A 16,683-nucleotide genomic window follows, 5' to 3' on the forward strand; every position below is an offset into this window, starting at 1 on the left:
GGGATGTAACAGTAGACAAAACAGACAGAAATACTATTTTCACAGAGCTAGGAATCTAACGATAAAGATAGATCTCCCCCACCAAAAAAAGTAAATTTTATAAAATATTATAAGTTAGTGTGTGCTTTGGAAAAAAGTATAAGCAATAAACAGTGAAAGGGAATAGGGAATGTAGGGGGTGTAGGGTTGTGATGTCAAATAGGGCTAGAGGTAGACGTTTGAGTAAGGCTTGAAGGACCTTTGGTGTGCCTCTGTGAGTCACCTGATTTTACCTGGTCTGAGGAAGAAATGCTAGGGTACAGGGTCTCTGCTCCCCACTGTGCTGTTGTATTCGTTGCTCATCCCAAGGTTCATTTGTTTCTGCTTTCTGGAGGATGGAGAGTGGTAGGAGATGGATCCTGTGAGAATGCCGGGCTCTTCGTGATGGCAGCAGGCTTGGACTTGTCCAGGGAAGAGGGCTGTCGAGGGCTCGGCCCTTCCTCCTTGAGAGAAGTTCCTGGGCAGTGGGCCCAGCACCTGGTACTGGTGCTCCACCTTGTGACCTCCGGGCAGAGGTCCCGAGGGACTGAAGCCTCACGCACATGTACCCTGGGGTTCTGAATTACGGGACTCAGCCCGTTGGGCCAGCCCCGCCTTTGTCGTATTGAGGGTTTCAGCCAGCATTGCTGCAAGGGCATGTGAAGATGACTGCCTGCTGTGCTGGGCAGGATCAAGGGATCTGGAGGCAGAGGGCCAAAGATTGATGCAAACTGTGCCCCACCCACCCCTCCTAGCAGACTGAGGGGCTTACTCAAAGGTCAGAGAAGACTGAAGAGGCTGCTACATCAGTGATAATGAGCTCTCTTCTCTTGGGAGGACCTCAAGGAGCTGGGGGAACCTTGAATGTCTTTCCAACTTCTGCCCTCACTTTAACATCTGCATTATTGTCCTACAAGTGGAGCTGTGACCATGGGTTGGTCTCTTTCTCTCTTTTTCTCTGTGTTGGAAGGTTTCTAAATTTGAATAATTAGAAGTAAAAATTTCAGCTTAAGGGCCTGCCTCTGTGTGTTTCCCTCCTTTGCTTAACTCTTCCATGCCACACTCGAGAATTTTCCCATCGATACTGGGGGTGTGTTGCGGGGTATTAGAGAAGGAAAAAGTTGCCCCATAGCCAGTCATCTTTCTATGTACATTGTATTTTTACGCACACATGCTGCTCTCCCTTGTCCTTCTACCATGTAGTCAAACTTAGAGGAAGGAGGAAACAAGATGTGGTGGCCCAGCAAAATTCAGAATTTGTGTGAAATGACTTGGAAAGTGTTTTAAGCAGTCTGATGCACTGCGCTTGAAAGGTAATGGTGCTGCTTTGGGATGATGGGTTTAAAGAAATGCTCAAAAGCTTACAATAGAGCCCTCATCACCTACTTTTTCTGGATTTGTAGTGTGGCTGGCCAGAATATCCATTGAGTCAGTTCATGTCAGATCAGCTCTCAGCTGAAGCTCTTTGCCATGGTTTAGCTGTGGCTGATCAGAAAGCCTGGGTAGCCTGTAACCACTCAGACTAGAAGTCATTGCTAGAGAGATGAGCCTGCAGAGGGCCTCCTCAGTAGGGCAGCACAGATAGCAAGAAGGCTCAGAAAACATCAGTTTGCCCAAGAACTTGCTGGGCTCTTCTTGATGGTGGCAGGCCTGGTGGGGATTGTTTTTCACACCCTAAATGAAGTATTAAAATCTAAATATCTAAATCCATGAACTTTGAACTATAACTGCCGTAATTTTCATGCATCTTGTTCTGATTTCCAAAAATTCTGTAGCCTAAATCCTTTTCCCCTCAAAGTGCCCCAGCCTTCTTTCCCTCTTCTCAGAGGCTCCTGCCCTAGCACCCTGTGCATTAGGTCAGTGTACTTCCTATTTTTCAAGTCTCCTCTTCAACTTCAGTGTTCTCGTCTTTCCCCCACTCGCTCCACTCTGCTTTTCTTAGAGCACTGCTGTTGGATTCCTGGCTCTATTTTGCTTTAGCTGAACGGCTTTGAGCAAATGACTTTACTGCTTTGAACTCATTTCTCCATCTTAAAGTGGGGCTAATTGTACCAGCGTCACAAGATTGTTGTAAGGATTAGCTAAGACCAGATATCTAAGGTGCTTAGCAGAGTGCCTAGCTACATAGAAGGTGCTTGGGAAATGGTAACTCTTATTATTGCCCCACCCTGTGAAGAGCAGTAGACCAGTTACTACAGGAAGTAGAAGCCTTCATGTTTAGGGTTCATTGAAACTCTTGTGTGGTGCTTTTCACCTTAGCCAGGAGATGTCACTTCCGTTATCTTTCCGTACTTTTCTGTGCTGCTGTCCTAGACACTTGAGGTAGTTTCTCAACATTTCCCCTTCCTTGCTACCTTCCAAGCTTATCATCTCCTGAGTGAGTGAAGATGTAGATATTTTCTTTTATCCAAACTTAACCCAGCTTTCCTTTTTGGCTCCTTTCCAGAACAAAAAATAAGGCCTCCTTTAAAGTTTTTACCGTTACTCAGATCCTAACGGGACTCACCTCCATTTTTCCAAAGGAAGAACCTGACACAGTCCCTTGGTACCTCGTTCCCCACTGCCAGGAGCCCCCTTTCAGCTTCCTTTCCATGCTCCAGGAGTAGCAATATTAAAAAATGCCATTTGTTATGGCTCCTACTGTGTGAGAAAAAATCATTTAGTCCACAGAAGTCCTATGATCTAGATCCAAGTGTCTCCTTTTTGACAGATAAGGAAACAGGCTTGTGACTTACCTAGGCTCACAAAGCTGTCCATGGCAGAACAAGGACTCAAACCCTGGTCTCTGACGCCAGAGCCCACAATGTTCCCACTGTCCCACACTGCCTCTGAGGATCCACAGGTCCTCGGTGCCCCTTTCTGTAGAAGACAGGTGGGGCATGGAGTAGGGAGGACAGCTGGGCTTCCTGATGCCCCACCAGGACCAAGCTTGTGAACCAGGGGAGGCATTCCTCCTTTCAATAAATGGTTCTTGAACATCTGCAGTGGGCCAGACTCTGCTAGTCACAGGAGACAGAGCAGTGAGCAAGACCAGGTCCAGTTCCCACCCTCACGGAATGCACAGTCTAGGGAGAGATAATCAAAAATAAATGTAAAATTGCAATTTTGGTAAATGTTACAAAAGATTGATACAACTGTGTTCTGAGAGCATATACTGAGGCCATTTGACCTGAGATCTGAAAGAGGAGGACTAAAGGTTAACTAGTTGGAAAAGTGAGGGAAGAATGTTCTAGACAAGGGAAACGGCTTCTGCAAAGACCTTGGACTGGGAGGAACATAGCAAGTTAAAAGGAGTGAAAGAATGTGGTTGGAGCATTTTGCAGGGTGAGGCTGGAGGGTGGACAGGGCTCACACCACCTGGGGCCTTCATGGGAACTTGGAGGAGTTTGGTCCTAGAAGCTCCCAGGGATTTTCAGCAACGGGTGACGTGATGAGATCAGAGGTGCACACGTATTTGATGGAAAGAGCACTGGGAGTCAGAAGACTTGTGAGTCCTGGCCCTGCTCTTTATAAGAGCCTGGGTTTCTGAGCCTAGGTTTCCTCATCTCAAAATTTTGGAGGGTTGGACCAGGTGATCTTTAAAGTTATCTAGCACAGTGCATTTAATTCCTCCCATCCTTCTTCCCAGCTCTAAGTTTCTATGAGTCTATCTGTTTTGAAGGAATTAGGCTCTCTGTATCCTGGACTGCCCTTAACAGAAGTTGGGCAAGTGTGCGTGGATGTATGTGTGTGTTTTGGGAGGGGAGAGGGAGAGTGATGGGGCACAGAGTTTCCAAAGCCATCTGATTTTTGTTTTATATATATATTTTTTATTTTATTTTATTTTTTTGCTGAGGAAGATTTGCCCTGAGCTAACATCTGTGCCAACCTTCCTTTATTTTATATGTGGGTTATTGCCAAAACATGGCTGCTAATGAGTGGTGTAGATCTGCACCTAGGAACTGAATCCTGGCCACCGAAGTGGGGCACGCTGAACTTAATCACTAGGCCACAGGGCCTCTCCTGATGTGGCATTCTGGAAGGGAAACAGGAGACTGGAAGTTGGTATAAAGAGAAAGGAGAAAGGAATGAGGAAAGGAGATCAAGGCAAGATTAGGAGATGAAGAGAGAAGGAGAAAGAGAACAGTGAGGTAGGAACTGGGGGAAGGAATTAGAGGAAAAGATGATGTGACCCAGGAATCCCAAGGCTGTTAGGCAGCTGGCAGTTCTGGGCATATCTGGTATACCTCAGAGATCCCAGCATCCCCAGTGATTACCTGTGGAATTTGCATATTGAAGTGGTTTATTGAGCCTGAGATGCTAAGCACTCACTAGCAGCTTGTACCTGCGTTCGCTTCAAGTTTCTACTAAGCACTGCGTTTCCCGCTAAACAAGGCTGGGTCTGGGGAACATTAGCCCTCTGTTCATTCTCTTCCCATCCTCTTACCTGGTGTAGCAGGCTCCACACTTGCTCCTGTCGTCTAGTTAGAGTGCTGATGAAGTGGTGAGGCAGAAGGAGCAACACACCCAGGCCTGCTGACAGACAGGGAGCCTGAGGGGACCATTGCCTAGCTACGGCTTCTGGCTTCTTGCCTCTGACTCCTACCTCCTGGCCTCCTCTCTGGAGTTGCCTCTGGAAAGTGAATCTGAACCTGATCCCATCCAGCCTTGCCGCCTGGATGGAGAGAGTACTCTCACCCTTCTCTGCATGGCACGTGGAGTTCCTGAGTGCCTTTTGGCAGTCTAGAGGGCCCTTCTTAGGCTTTCTGGGGCCAGGGGTTCTCAGGGCTGGGCCCAGGAGCTCCGAGGCACTGAATAGGCTTCCCCAGGCCTTCTCAGGTTCTCTCTGCCCACCCTAACCCCCCAGTCTTACTGAGCCTCCCTGCAGTTCTGGCCGCCTGCCTCCAACTCCCTCCTTCATCTGATGCTTGGAGGATGTAGGGGACCAGCTCCTGCCAAGTACACATATGGGCACACACGTGAGAGGCCTCAGCCACCCTTGGAACACAAATGCGTGACGCACGTGTCACTCCAAGCCTGTGAACTGGACTGTTTTGCCCCAGTCATGTGTAGTCTTCCTTCCTGCACCCTTCCTGGACTATGTGCAAGGGCAGAGGGAAGGCCTGGGTCCCTGCTAACCTTTGTGGATATGACCAGAGATGGTGCTGGTGCTTAGGGACCTGGTGGGGATAGGCTTCCAGGGAGCCCTTTTACCTTCATGGGACTGCAGAGATAGGCCCTTGTGGGTGGGGAAAGGAAGCAAGAAGAACAGGTTGCCAGGAGAAAGCAGTCAGTTGCCCTCCGTGGCAAGTGCCGCCCCTCTGAGCTTGCTCTACCCAGTTCCCTCTGCTGGGGGCCCGGGATTTCCAGGTGGCCTGGGAGCTCCTGGGGGAGCTGTGGTTTGGTACTAAATCTGTTGTTTCACTCATCTCCCCAGGTGCGTGGTTGTGCTGTTCAATCCCCGGAAGCACAAACAGCACCACATCCTCAACAGTTCCAGGTAAACGGGTCAGGGCCACCTCCTCCTCCTAGGGGCTCTGAGAAGGGCACTGTCTGGGGTCTCTATGGCTTTGGGGGTTGGGACCTGGTTGGGCCCCAGGGCCAGATAGGGAAATGCCAAATGTGCCATTGATGTCTGTGGGTCTCACCTTTTGAGGGGACTATAAGGGGGCCAGGCTTAGGGCAGGCTGCCAGTACCCCTCTGACCTTCCTCATCTCTTGCAGGAAAACCATCACTGCCCTTGCCTTCTCCCCTGATGGCAAATACTTGGTCACCGGAGAGGTGAGTAAGGAAAGGGGGCTGCAGTACTTTGAAGCGGGGGCTGCCTGGCCTCAGCAGAGAGCTACAATCCTACGCCTGGTTAGGCTGCTACCATCCTCGCTTCCTGAACAGACGCCAAATCCTGGTTTTTGCTGTACCTTAGAACAGTGATTCTTAAACTTCAGTGTGTATCAGAATCACCTGGAGGGCTTGTTAAAGTGCACATTACTGGGCCTACCCCCAGAGTTTCTGATTTTACAGGTCTGGGATTGGACTCCAAAATTTGCATTTCTAACAAATTCCCAAACATGCTGATTCTGCTGGTTTGGGAAGCACTCTGAAAACTACTGCCTTAAAATATTCCTTATCCCCGGAGGCCCCCTGCTGGGCCCATGAGGAATACCTCTACCTTAGTCTTAGAGGAAGGCAAGCTGAGGGGCAGAAGTAGGCATGAGTGCTAGGTACTGGTTCTCAACCCTGACTGCCCGTCAGAATCACTCAGGGAGCCTTGAACAAATACAGAGGTGCCAACCCTCACCTAGAGATAGTGAGCAAAACCTGGGGCCATTTTCTCCCTGCTAATCATTGTGGTCCTGAAGTGTTTATCATGTTTCCTCTATGCCTTTGCCCTGTATAGCACTCTGAGCCTGACTCTTGGCCTGGGAGGCCATTAGAGAGATTGTATCCAGTAGCTGCTGGGGAGGGGGCCCCCACACTGAAAGCCTAGGAGAGGCTGTATGCCTCTGACCCTCACTTCCAGTTCTTGCCTCCCTGCAGAGTGGGCACATGCCTGCCGTGCGAGTTTGGGATGTGGCTGAGCATAGCCAGGTGGCAGAGCTGCAGGAGCATAAGTATGGTGTGGCTTGTGTGGCCTTCTCCCCTAGTGCCAAGTACATTGTCTCCGTGGGCTACCAGCATGACATGATCGTCAACGTCTGGGCCTGGAAGGTAAGTGGGCTGGGTGGGCTGGCCTGGCAGCCTCCTGGGGGTCCAAGGGCCAGTTGGGGAGCCAGGAAGCTGCTGACCTGAGCCCCTTCACTCCACCATGCTGATCTCAGTGTCATTCTAGAAAATGATCTGAAGCAGAAAAGAGCAACTGTGTAGCCAAGCATCTTGGTAGAAAGGGGCTAGATTTCTGTCTTCGAGGACCTCCAGAGGAAATGAATCTCTTCAACTCCTCTGGAAAGGGATTCTCCTCCCTCCCCTCTTTTTCTGACCAGAAAATCCTGGAAAGAAACATTTTTTTCAAATACAAATCCTCTCTAACCCTCCTCCATCCTCAGAGCCTCTTTCTTCTGCCTAAGAGGCAGACCCTTGATTCTTCCTTTGGCTTGCCCTCCAGAAAAACGTCGTGGTAGCCTCCAATAAGGTGTCCAGTCGGGTGACGGCAGTGTCCTTCTCTGAAGATTGCAGTTACTTTGTCACTGCAGGCAACCGGCACATCAAATTCTGGTACCTCGATGACAGCAAGACCTCAAAGGTGAGATGCTGAGTCTAGAGGTAGCCACCAGGGCCAGGGCCTGCCCAGCCCACCCCAGGAGACCCTGCTGCTCTGGGGCCTCTCTCTGCTTGCTCAGCAGCCATACAGAAGTTCTGATTGAGCCAGATGCTGTCTGGGCCCAGGAGGCATCTCAGAGCAAGGGGGCGCTTGCTGCTTATCTTCCCTCTCCCTAGTGCCTGGTTTCCAGGGGCAGGCTCTGGGGTGGATGGGTGTGCAACAGTGGTGTGTCTCAACAGGTGAATGCCACTGTGCCCCTGCTGGGCCGCTCGGGGCTGCTGGGGGAGCTACGGAACAACTTGTTCACAGACGTGGCCTGTGGCCGAGGGAAGAAGGCAGACAGTACCTTCTGCATCACGTCCTCCGGGCTGCTGTGCGAGTTCAGTGACCGGAGGCTTTTGGATAAGTGGGTGGAGCTGAGAGTAAGTACCTCTGCCTCAGTGGGCAGGGGCTGCCCAGTCTCAGCTCAGGGGAACTGATGCCTGTGGCTCCACTTTAGGGGCTGGGCCCTCATGCATGCAGGAGGGGACCCCAGGAGAGAGAAGCTTGGGGGAGCCAGAGCTTGGCCCAGTTTCAGCCCATGGAGATCGGTATAACTGCCTCCTCTCTGCTCTCTTTCTGTCTGTCTTTCCCCTGCTTTCCTCTTCTGCTCAGAACACAGACACCTTCACAGTAAGTGGTGCCTAGAACCTCCTCTCTTTCTCATGCTGTTTCTTTCTCTTTGCTGGGCTTTTCCCACTTTGCCCTCTTTGCCAAAACCTCTAGTGCCTTAGAAGGGTCTGTGACTCCCATCCCCCAACTGCATGTGGCTGTGGGCCCTCTGGCCACCTGCTGCTGGAGGGAGGGGCATCTTTAGATAACAGCTGAGGGGCTCAGTCCAGAGCAGCTGGGCTGTTTTTCCCTCGTCCATGCCTTGGCTGGTCTCTCCTCTTGGCAGGTGACTGTTGAGGAGGGTTTGGGCTGGTGGCCCTTGCTGACCTGAACCCCTCTGCCTGCAGACCACTGTGGCCCACTGCATCTCTGTGAGCCAAGACTACATTTTCTGTGGCTGTGCTGATGGTACCGTGCGCCTCTTCAACCCCTGTAACCTGCATTTCCTCAGCACCCTGCCCCGGCCCCATGCTCTGGGGACAGACATTGCCAGTGTCACTGAGGCCAGGTGAGCTTCGTGGGCCCCCTACCTCCATTCAGAGCCTCTCCCTGCACCCAGCCTTCCGTGGCATGCTTCAGGGAACAAGGGGAAGAGTGGATTGATGCCCCAAAGGTTACCAGAAACGCTTCTGTAGGTGAACAAATTTGAGTTTATTGGTTCTTTTTGCAGCCAAGGAGACCATACACTGTGGGGAACTGGGGCGTGTCTCAGTAAGTGGGTGTTAGGAGGGGCTTATTTAAGATTGGGGCTTGTGTTTGATATTTTAGGAATGGTTCAAGGGATTGAAGTTTTGCTCTGGTTGGATGCTATTGAGAAGAGGAGACAGTTCTACAATTGGACATCTTAATTTTTATTTAAAAGGTGGAAGGAAAAGTCTGAGGCTAAGCTGTAATTGGTAAAGAAGCAGCAGTCAATTGTGATAGAGGAGAAAGAGTGATGCCCAGTCATTTTTGTGGTTTGTACAGTGATCTTGGGTTTATCTCTGCTCAAAAGTGATTATAGAGTAGTCTTGTTTCTGTGTCTCTCTGTCGTGGCCACAGAGTTACGTTGTCTGATGGTGGTGTTCTGTAACGTGTTCTTTAGGAGAATACCATGGCCCAGCAGCTGGTGCCGGGTCAATTTCCAGCTGACGGCTGTCAGGGGCTGCGTTTTTTCTTTCTCAGGCAGCTGCTTCCAAACTTGCAGGTCTGGAGAAGGCTCCCTATGCTCTGCTCCTTCCTTTGTGGTTGACTTCTTTTTTCATTCCCTCCAATCCCCCATTTCATCACCTCCTCACTCACCAATTTGCCCTGTTCTCTTCTCCACAGTCGCCTCTTCTCTGGAGTGGCCAATGCCAGGTATCCAGACACCATTGCCTTGACCTTTGATCCTACTAATCACTGGCTGTCTTGTGTATACAACGACCACAGCATTTATGTTTGGGACGTGAGGGACCCCAAGAAAGTGGGCAAGGTGTACTCGGCTCTGTATCATTCCTCCTGCGTCTGGAGTGTGGAGGTATGTGGGCTGGGCTGCTTGAGACTGACCAGGTTTGCTGGGATACCATTGTGAGGATGGAAAGTGGGCATCCACAAGTATGATGTTAAGCTCCTGCTGCCTCCTTGTTTCTCCATCAACATCCTTGTATATCTGCATATCCTCAAATGGGTCCTGAGGATTGAGCTTGAATTTTAGTGCTTATATATCTCAGTGTGCCCCTGTCCATCCTTAGCTTTGCCTTGTCCTGGGCTGAGTGATCTGCAATAAGTTACTGAGCCTCAGTTTCCTCAGCTGTAAAATGATGTACCTGATTAATCTAATTGTTCTAAGAAATTAAATGAAATAATGTAAGTGGGAGACATAGAAGAGTGCCTGGTACATAGTAGGTGCTTGGTTAATGTGCTTCCCCTTGGTGATTATGAAGAGTATCTAATAGTTATGGCTTGCTTACTATATGGCAGACACTGGGCTAAGTCTTGGCCAGTGTTATCTCTTTTATCTCATTTCCTTCCATCTCCAAGGGATGTTCCCTAACTACAGATCTGACTTTGATCCCTCTGCCTCTTCAGGTCTATCCTGAAGTGAAGGACAGTAACCAGGCTTGCCTGCCTCCCAGTTCCTTTATCACTTGTTCCTCGGACAACACCATTCGCCTGTGGAACACAGAGAGTTCCGGGGTACATGGCTCCACCCTGCATCGAAACATCCTCAGCAATGTGAGCCCTGAGGCCTTAGGGCCCTCACTCCACATTTAATACCCCCATCCCCTCAACCTTCACACTTCCTTCTCAGGAACTGGGTCCCCAGGCCTTGATCCTCCAGCTCTTATTTGGCCAGGCTCTGTGAGCCAAGGGTTTATCTTGTCCAGCATTTCTCTCCCCTTGCAGCTGTACTGGATCAGGCCTGGCTTATCCATGTCTTCTCCTAACCTGCTCATAGGACCTCATTAAGATCATCTATGTGGATGGGAACACTCAGGCCCTGCTGGACACTGAGCTGCCTGGAGGAGACAAAGCTGATGGGTCCCTGATGGATCCCCGTGTAGGCATCCGCTCTGTGTGTATCAGCCCCAATGGACAGCATCTAGCTTCAGGGGACCGTATGGGCACACTTAGGTAATGCTAGGCCTGGATTGGGTACTGACTTTGCCTCCCATGGCGCAGGCTGGGGGATTTAGGTCCCCAAGGTCAGAGCTGTAGGAAAGTTTGACTCAAAAAGATTGAGGAACAAGATATTTATTATAAACAAGGGAAATATAACTTGACAACAAAGAAATCCAGCAGAAACCATCTTAACCAAGTGATCCAGGTTATATCCTCATATGTGTGGATAAGAAGGATACAGCATTGTTTTTTATTCTTGCCAAAAATGTATAAACTTGGTCCAATAATGAGAAAACATCTGACAAACTCAAACTGAGATACATATGAAGAGTAACTGAACAATAATCTTCAAAAGTGTCAAGGTCACGAAAGATAAAGAAAGACTGAAAAACTGTTAGAGACTCCAGGAGACTAAGGAGAAGTAACAACTAAATGCAATTTGGACTCTGGATAGGATCTTGGATCTAGAAAAAGGACATTGTGGAAAAAGTGGTGAAATTCAAATAAAGCCTTTAATTAATAGTATTGCACCAATGTAAATTTCCTGGTTCTAGTAATTGAACTTTCGTTATGTAAGATGTTAAATTAGGGAAAGCTGGGTAAAGGAAATATGGAAACTCTCTGTAGTCAGTGCGACTTTTCTCTAAGTCTAAAAGTTCAAAAATGAATACAAGTAAATTTTTAAAAGGTTGGAGGAGAAGATATAGGAGAGGGAAGCGGGTGAGTCTCTCCTCGTACAGCCTGGCAATGACCTCTTTCCTCCTCTCCTTATCTTTGCAGGGTGCACGAGCTGCAGTCCTTGAGTGAGATGCTGAAGGTGGAGGCCCATGACTCGGAAATTCTATGCCTGGAGTACTCTAAGCCAGACACAGGTAAGGAGGATGCCTGGTACCTAGCCCAGAATGGTACAGGATAGGTTCAGAATGGTACAGGGCTCCTCCAGTCTTGCTAGTGCCACTTATATCTATCCTGGCTCTTGGATGTGGGACTGAAAATCGTTGGATCATTTGGTGTCTTTGTGGGTTTTGAGGAGAACAATATCATCCCTACTCCATGGTTCACTTGGCTTAGGGATATGGGGTTCAGTGCTTGCAGGCCTCTTTGCTGGGCCCAGATAGGGACCTGGTCTGGGCAGTCGTGGGCTGATGGAGTTCTTCCAACCCCAGGTCTGAAGCTACTAGCATCAGCGAGCCGGGACCGGCTGATCCACGTGCTGGATGCTGGACGGGAGTATAGCCTACAGCAGACACTGGACGAGCACTCATCCTCCATTACGGCTGTGAAGTTTGCAGGTGGGGTAGGGCACTTGAGACGCGTTCTGCCACCTACCACCAACATCCCCCACCCCCACTGCCACCTGCCGCCATGAGATGGGTGTGCCAGTCACAGAGGAGTGTTGGACAGCAGCTGGGAGGCCCGGGGCTGGATGGGAAGACAAGTGGAATGTAGACTCACAGTCCAGGGGACCCAGAGCCAACAAGGTTGGCTGAGGATGGGGAGAAAGGAAAGCCTAGCTTTGGAGGGATGCATTCTGATGTAATTGGTTGTCCCAGCCATGTAGAGTAGCTCGATAAGGGGAACATATGGAGGGAAGGCAGAGGAAAGGCAGGCCCCCCTTGTGGTGACAGCAGTGGGAACAGCTAGGCCCCCCTCCTTCATAGCCAGCGATGGGCAAGTCCGCATGATCAGCTGTGGAGCAGACAAGAGCATCTACTTCCGCACTGCTCAGAAGGTGAGGCTATGGGGCTTCCCTGCATGGAGCAGCGGGTTGGGGAGGGGCACAGTGGGGGTCTCTACCATTCCCCTACCTGAGGTTGCAAGAGGTGAAGGGAGGTAAAAGTAGGGCTCTCTGGGCCTGGTGAGGCATTTGGATGCAGGGTCTGTCCCCTGCAGTCTGGAGATGGAGTACAGTTTACACGGACACATCACGTGGTACGGAAGACGACCCTCTATGACATGGATGTGGAGCCCAGCTGGAAGTACACGGCCATCGGCTGCCAGGACCGAAATATTCGGTGGGCATCCCCTTCTCAGACCATCTGACCACATTCCTTCATGTCCGAGGGGGTCAGCTCTAGGCAGCTCAGTCCACATGTCTATCTTTTTGTCCAGGACTTTGTGCTCCCTTCAGCCTACAGAATGAGTACTTTGCCTCACCCAAGAGGCTGTAGCCCCTTTGGTGTTGGGGAGTGGCTCCCAGAGAAAACAGGGCTGGGAGTGAATGCTGACGTTTCTACCACCTAGGTGTGCTTGATTGTGACCTCCTCCTCATGTGAATGAGAGTGTGTTTCATTACAGGATCTTTAACATCAGCAGTGGGAAGCAGAAGAAGCTATTTAAAGGGTCACAGGGTGAGGATGGCACTCTGATTAAGGTAAGAGCCAAGTAGGATGGGCACCAGCTAGGGAAGCGGAGAACAGGGGTGCTACGTGGAGAGGGTCTGGTGCTTCCCATCCTCTTCTAGTTGTGTGTCCCACTCCTCAGGTGCAGACAGACCCTTCAGGGATCTACATTGCCACTAGCTGTTCTGACAAGAACCTCTCCATTTTTGACTTCTCTTCAGGAGAGTGCGTGGCCACCATGTTTGGCCACTCAGGTGAGTATAGCCCCAGTACTGTACCCCTGGAACTTTACTCTTTCTTCACTTAGTTTCGTGGGACCCAGCAGAGCTGCGTGCTCTTCTACTCCAACCAGTCCCCACCTCCACTGTTGGGACAGAAGCTTGGCTGGGACTTGAGGGTGGCTCATAGGCCATATTTTTTGTTCTTCACAGAGATTGTCACTGGCATGAAGTTTAGTAATGACTGCAAACATCTCATCTCTGTATCAGGGGACAGGTGAGCAGAAGCCAGCTTCCCTGAGACACACATTCTTCCTCTGTGCCACAAACACCCCGTTCCTTCCCCTCTCCTCACTTCAGTGATATCTCTGGGAAGTAGGGCTGAACAGAGATATTTCTTGGCTGGGCCTGACTGGCTCTAGAGGGTGGCTCTGGTTTCCTTGCCTGCCCATGGAGAAGGGGTAATAATGGTGTTGCCACCACCAGAGTCCTACCCTACCGCTCCTAACCCAACTCTGTGGCTCTTCCCCAGCTGCATATTCGTGTGGCGCCTGAGCTCTGAGATGACCATCAGCATGAGGCAGCGTCTGGCTGAGCTGCGCCAGTGTCAGCGAGGTGGCAAGCAGCAAGGACCATCCTCTCCCCAAAGGGCTGCTGGACCCAACCGGTGAGAAGAGAGTATGGGATATGGGCATGTGGTGGGTGGGCATCCAGATTGCTCGCTGTGATCTCACTCCCTTCCTCTTTGCTCTGTATCTGCCATTCAGCAACTCTGTATCTCCCAACACCTGTTTCTCACACATAGACCCATGGTGTTGGCCTCTTCCCCTACTGAGTTTCCTCTCCCCTTGTCTTGGACTCAGGCACGAGGCCCCATCTAAGCTCTCTGCTGGACCAGCTCTCTCATCAGATAGTGACAAGGAGGGAGAAGACGAGGGCACCGAAGAAGAAGAACTTCCAGCTCTCCCCATCCTTGCCAAGGGTACCAAGAAAGAGCTAGGTCTGTGGAAGTCTGGTATGGGGCCAGACAGGCACCAGTTGGCATAGTTTTGCCCTTTCTGGGACTGTGGGGGTGAGAACAGTGTGAACTAAGGAAACAAGCATCATTGTGGTCATGTAGGGTATGGGCTGGTGTGGGGCCAGGGCTCCCGGGTGGGTGGGTAGGAGACACTCTGATTGTCTGTCTCTGTCTAGCCTTGGTGCCCAGCCCGGCCCTGCCCCGAAGCCTGTCCCACTGGGAGATGAGTCGGGTGAGTCACTATGGTTAAAAACGCCCTTCCAAGGTTTCAAGAGGTGAAGGAAGTTGAAAGCAGGACTCTGTGGGCCTAGCAAGGCATTTGGGTGTAGGTTCTGCCCAAATGCTCCACTCCTTGTGTCCAAGGAAGGGTCTTACGCAGGAAGTTGGTACAGCTGGGCTGGTCCCAGGTTAAGGATGATGAAGCCCAGGTATTTCCTTCCTGTGGGCCAGGCGAGGTGGCCTGCGAGGGTTAGTCACCACTATGGGAAGTGTTCCACTTGTTCAGCCTTCTGGGGGCCTGGGAGTAAATGTGGACAAAGAACAGGTAGAGGTGGAGGTAGGGAGTAGAAAAGCGGTGTCTGAGCTGAACAATTAGGACTAAAGTTAAGAAAATCAAAGATCCAAAGAGCAGAAATCTAGAGAAACTAGATTTCTAAAGACCCCAGGTTAAGAGGTAAGCTCAGAACTTCCAGAAAGTTAGTTAGAGGAAAAAGGCCATAAGAGGACCTACTGAGTGGCTGCTTCAGGGTAGCCAGCAGGAGGATGAAGGCTTTCAGAGCAGGCCCCGAGGCAGCCCAGCCCTCTCTTGTTCCGTGTGGAGATTTCAAGCACCAGCACCTTCCGTCGTCAGCAGCAGTTCCATGGGACGATGGTGGCCTGGTATCTCTGGTGTGTCCTGACCAGGCCAGGGGTCTGAAGGCTGGGCTCTTGGTTTGTCCTTGGTGCTGTGCATGGACTTGGGGGCCCCGTTGGGGCTGTTCTCAGAGTAGGGGACTTTTAGAGACTCCCAGCTCTGAGGTGTCCGTGATACTAGGTGAAGACTGAGACCAGAAGGTTCTCTAAGACAGGACGTAGAGTGAAGCTGAGAGCAGGAGCTCTGAAGCCAGACTGCCTGAGCTGTAACCTGCAGGCAGGCCGCGTACTGTCTGTGGGACTTGGACAAGTTACTCAAGTCCTCTATGCTTCGGTTTCCTCATCTGTAAAAATAGAGATAATAATAGTACCTACTTCAGAAGGTCGTTGTGAGGTGCCTGGCATGCAGTAAGTGATATATGAGTGTTTGCTGATACTATATGTGATTGTTATTGTGACTTCTCTACTACCCCTGCCCTACACCAGGCACAGGAGACGGTGGAGTTCCTGGACCCAGCTCCTGCAGCCAACCAGGGACCCAGAAGGAGGGGGCGCTGGGCTCAGCCAGGCGTGGAGCTCAGTGTTCGCTCCATGCTGGACCTGCGGCAGCTGGAGACACTGGCCCCAAGCCCTCGGGACCCTAGCCAGGACTCGCTGGCCATGACCCCATCTGGTCCTGGGAAGCATGGTCAGCAGGCCCCGGAAACCTCACATGCCAGTCAGGTGAGCCAGTTTTCTCCCAGCTCCCTAGAGATCTCTAAGCAGCCTTAGCCAGCCTTGTACCAACAGCTGGGGCCTGAGCACTGGTCCAGCTGTGCTTGCTCTGTCCCTGTGGCACACGGGTAGTCTGAACTGCAAAGTCAGGGTAGGGCTGGCTAGGCTGTGTGATATGGTGATTGGGGTGGAGAAGCAAAGGGTAGCCTTTGTCCTGGGCTGGCTTCCCTGGAGGGCTCATGATATTAAGTCATGGCTGGAGGTTGGCAGCTCATAGTGCTAATATAGTTCTTCCAGAAGCTCAAGAACACTAGTTGGAACCCAGCCTGGCTTCTTGGTGTCTGTCCTCAGAGTTGGAGTATGCAGCTTCCCCTAGAATTGGTGCACACTAAATCCTTGCCCACCTTCATCTCTTTTCCTAGACCCTCTCTCACATCAGCAAGCCCAGTAACATCCCTCTGTGTGTTCCCAGAGTGAAAATCTCCCTCGGCTTCAGCATTCCCAACCCTGTTCCTGCCCCCACCTTATCCGATTGTTATCCCAAGAGGAAGGGGTCTTTGCCCAAGATCTGGAGCCTGCACCCATCGAAGATGGTATTGTCTACCCAGAGCCGAGTGACAGCCCCACCCTGGACACCAGGCAAGGATCCTGCCCTCACCAGACCTCTGGGGCCATGGAGCCCCCAGTCTTCCCTTCCCTCCAAGTGTTCTTTAGTTAGGGGAGGGCTGGCCCCAGGGTACTAAGCGCTTGCCCACCACTGTACCACTGCCTCATCCCCAGTCCTACCCACAGGTGGGGGAGAAGGAAGGCAGGAGGTCAGTGCTCACCCCTGCTCACTGCCTCTCTTTTCCCCTGCTGGCCTTCCTGCCAGTGAGTTTCAGGTGCAGGCACCAGCCCGAGGGACTCTAGGAAGAGTGTACCCAGGCAGCAGAGGCTCAGAGAAGCACAGCCCTGATAGTGCCTGCTCTGTGGATTTCAGCAGCAGCCGCCTTTCCAGCCCTGAGCACCCTAATGAAGGTGAGGCTGCAGTGCTGAGGGAGGGCTAGGAC

The 16,683-nt window shown here is 51.2% G+C and overlaps 1 protein-coding gene across 3 annotated transcripts in view; it reads left to right on the plus strand.

Moving 5' to 3' along the window:
* The window catches only part of MAPKBP1 (mitogen-activated protein kinase binding protein 1), a 53,203-nt gene that overhangs the window by 31,022 nt on the left and 5,498 nt on the right, over positions 1-16,683 (plus strand). For all 3 annotated transcript variants that reach the window (XM_046652501.1, XM_046652499.1, XM_046652500.1), the window contains exons 4-25: positions 5,435-5,497; positions 5,722-5,779; positions 6,536-6,706; positions 7,101-7,238; positions 7,496-7,678; positions 8,255-8,415; positions 9,216-9,405; positions 9,957-10,103; positions 10,327-10,502; positions 11,271-11,362; positions 11,657-11,782; positions 12,152-12,222; positions 12,384-12,505; positions 12,789-12,864; positions 12,975-13,086; positions 13,264-13,327; positions 13,583-13,717; positions 13,914-14,050; positions 14,245-14,300; positions 15,407-15,643; positions 16,107-16,273; positions 16,506-16,651. In XM_046652501.1, coding sequence (XP_046508457.1) covers positions 5,435-5,497; positions 5,722-5,779; positions 6,536-6,706; positions 7,101-7,238; positions 7,496-7,678; positions 8,255-8,415; positions 9,216-9,405; positions 9,957-10,103; positions 10,327-10,502; positions 11,271-11,362; positions 11,657-11,782; positions 12,152-12,222; positions 12,384-12,505; positions 12,789-12,864; positions 12,975-13,086; positions 13,264-13,327; positions 13,583-13,717; positions 13,914-14,050; positions 14,245-14,300; positions 15,407-15,643; positions 16,107-16,273; positions 16,506-16,651 — 2,828 coding nt within the window. The remainder of the gene's footprint in view (positions 1-5,434; positions 5,498-5,721; positions 5,780-6,535; positions 6,707-7,100; positions 7,239-7,495; positions 7,679-8,254; positions 8,416-9,215; positions 9,406-9,956; positions 10,104-10,326; positions 10,503-11,270; positions 11,363-11,656; positions 11,783-12,151; positions 12,223-12,383; positions 12,506-12,788; positions 12,865-12,974; positions 13,087-13,263; positions 13,328-13,582; positions 13,718-13,913; positions 14,051-14,244; positions 14,301-15,406; positions 15,644-16,106; positions 16,274-16,505; positions 16,652-16,683) is intronic.

The sequence above is a fragment of the Equus quagga genome, chromosome 2 (genome assembly GCF_021613505.1).
Source record: "Equus quagga isolate Etosha38 chromosome 2, UCLA_HA_Equagga_1.0, whole genome shotgun sequence".
NCBI classification, from domain to species: Eukaryota; Metazoa; Chordata; class Mammalia; order Perissodactyla; family Equidae; genus Equus; species Equus quagga.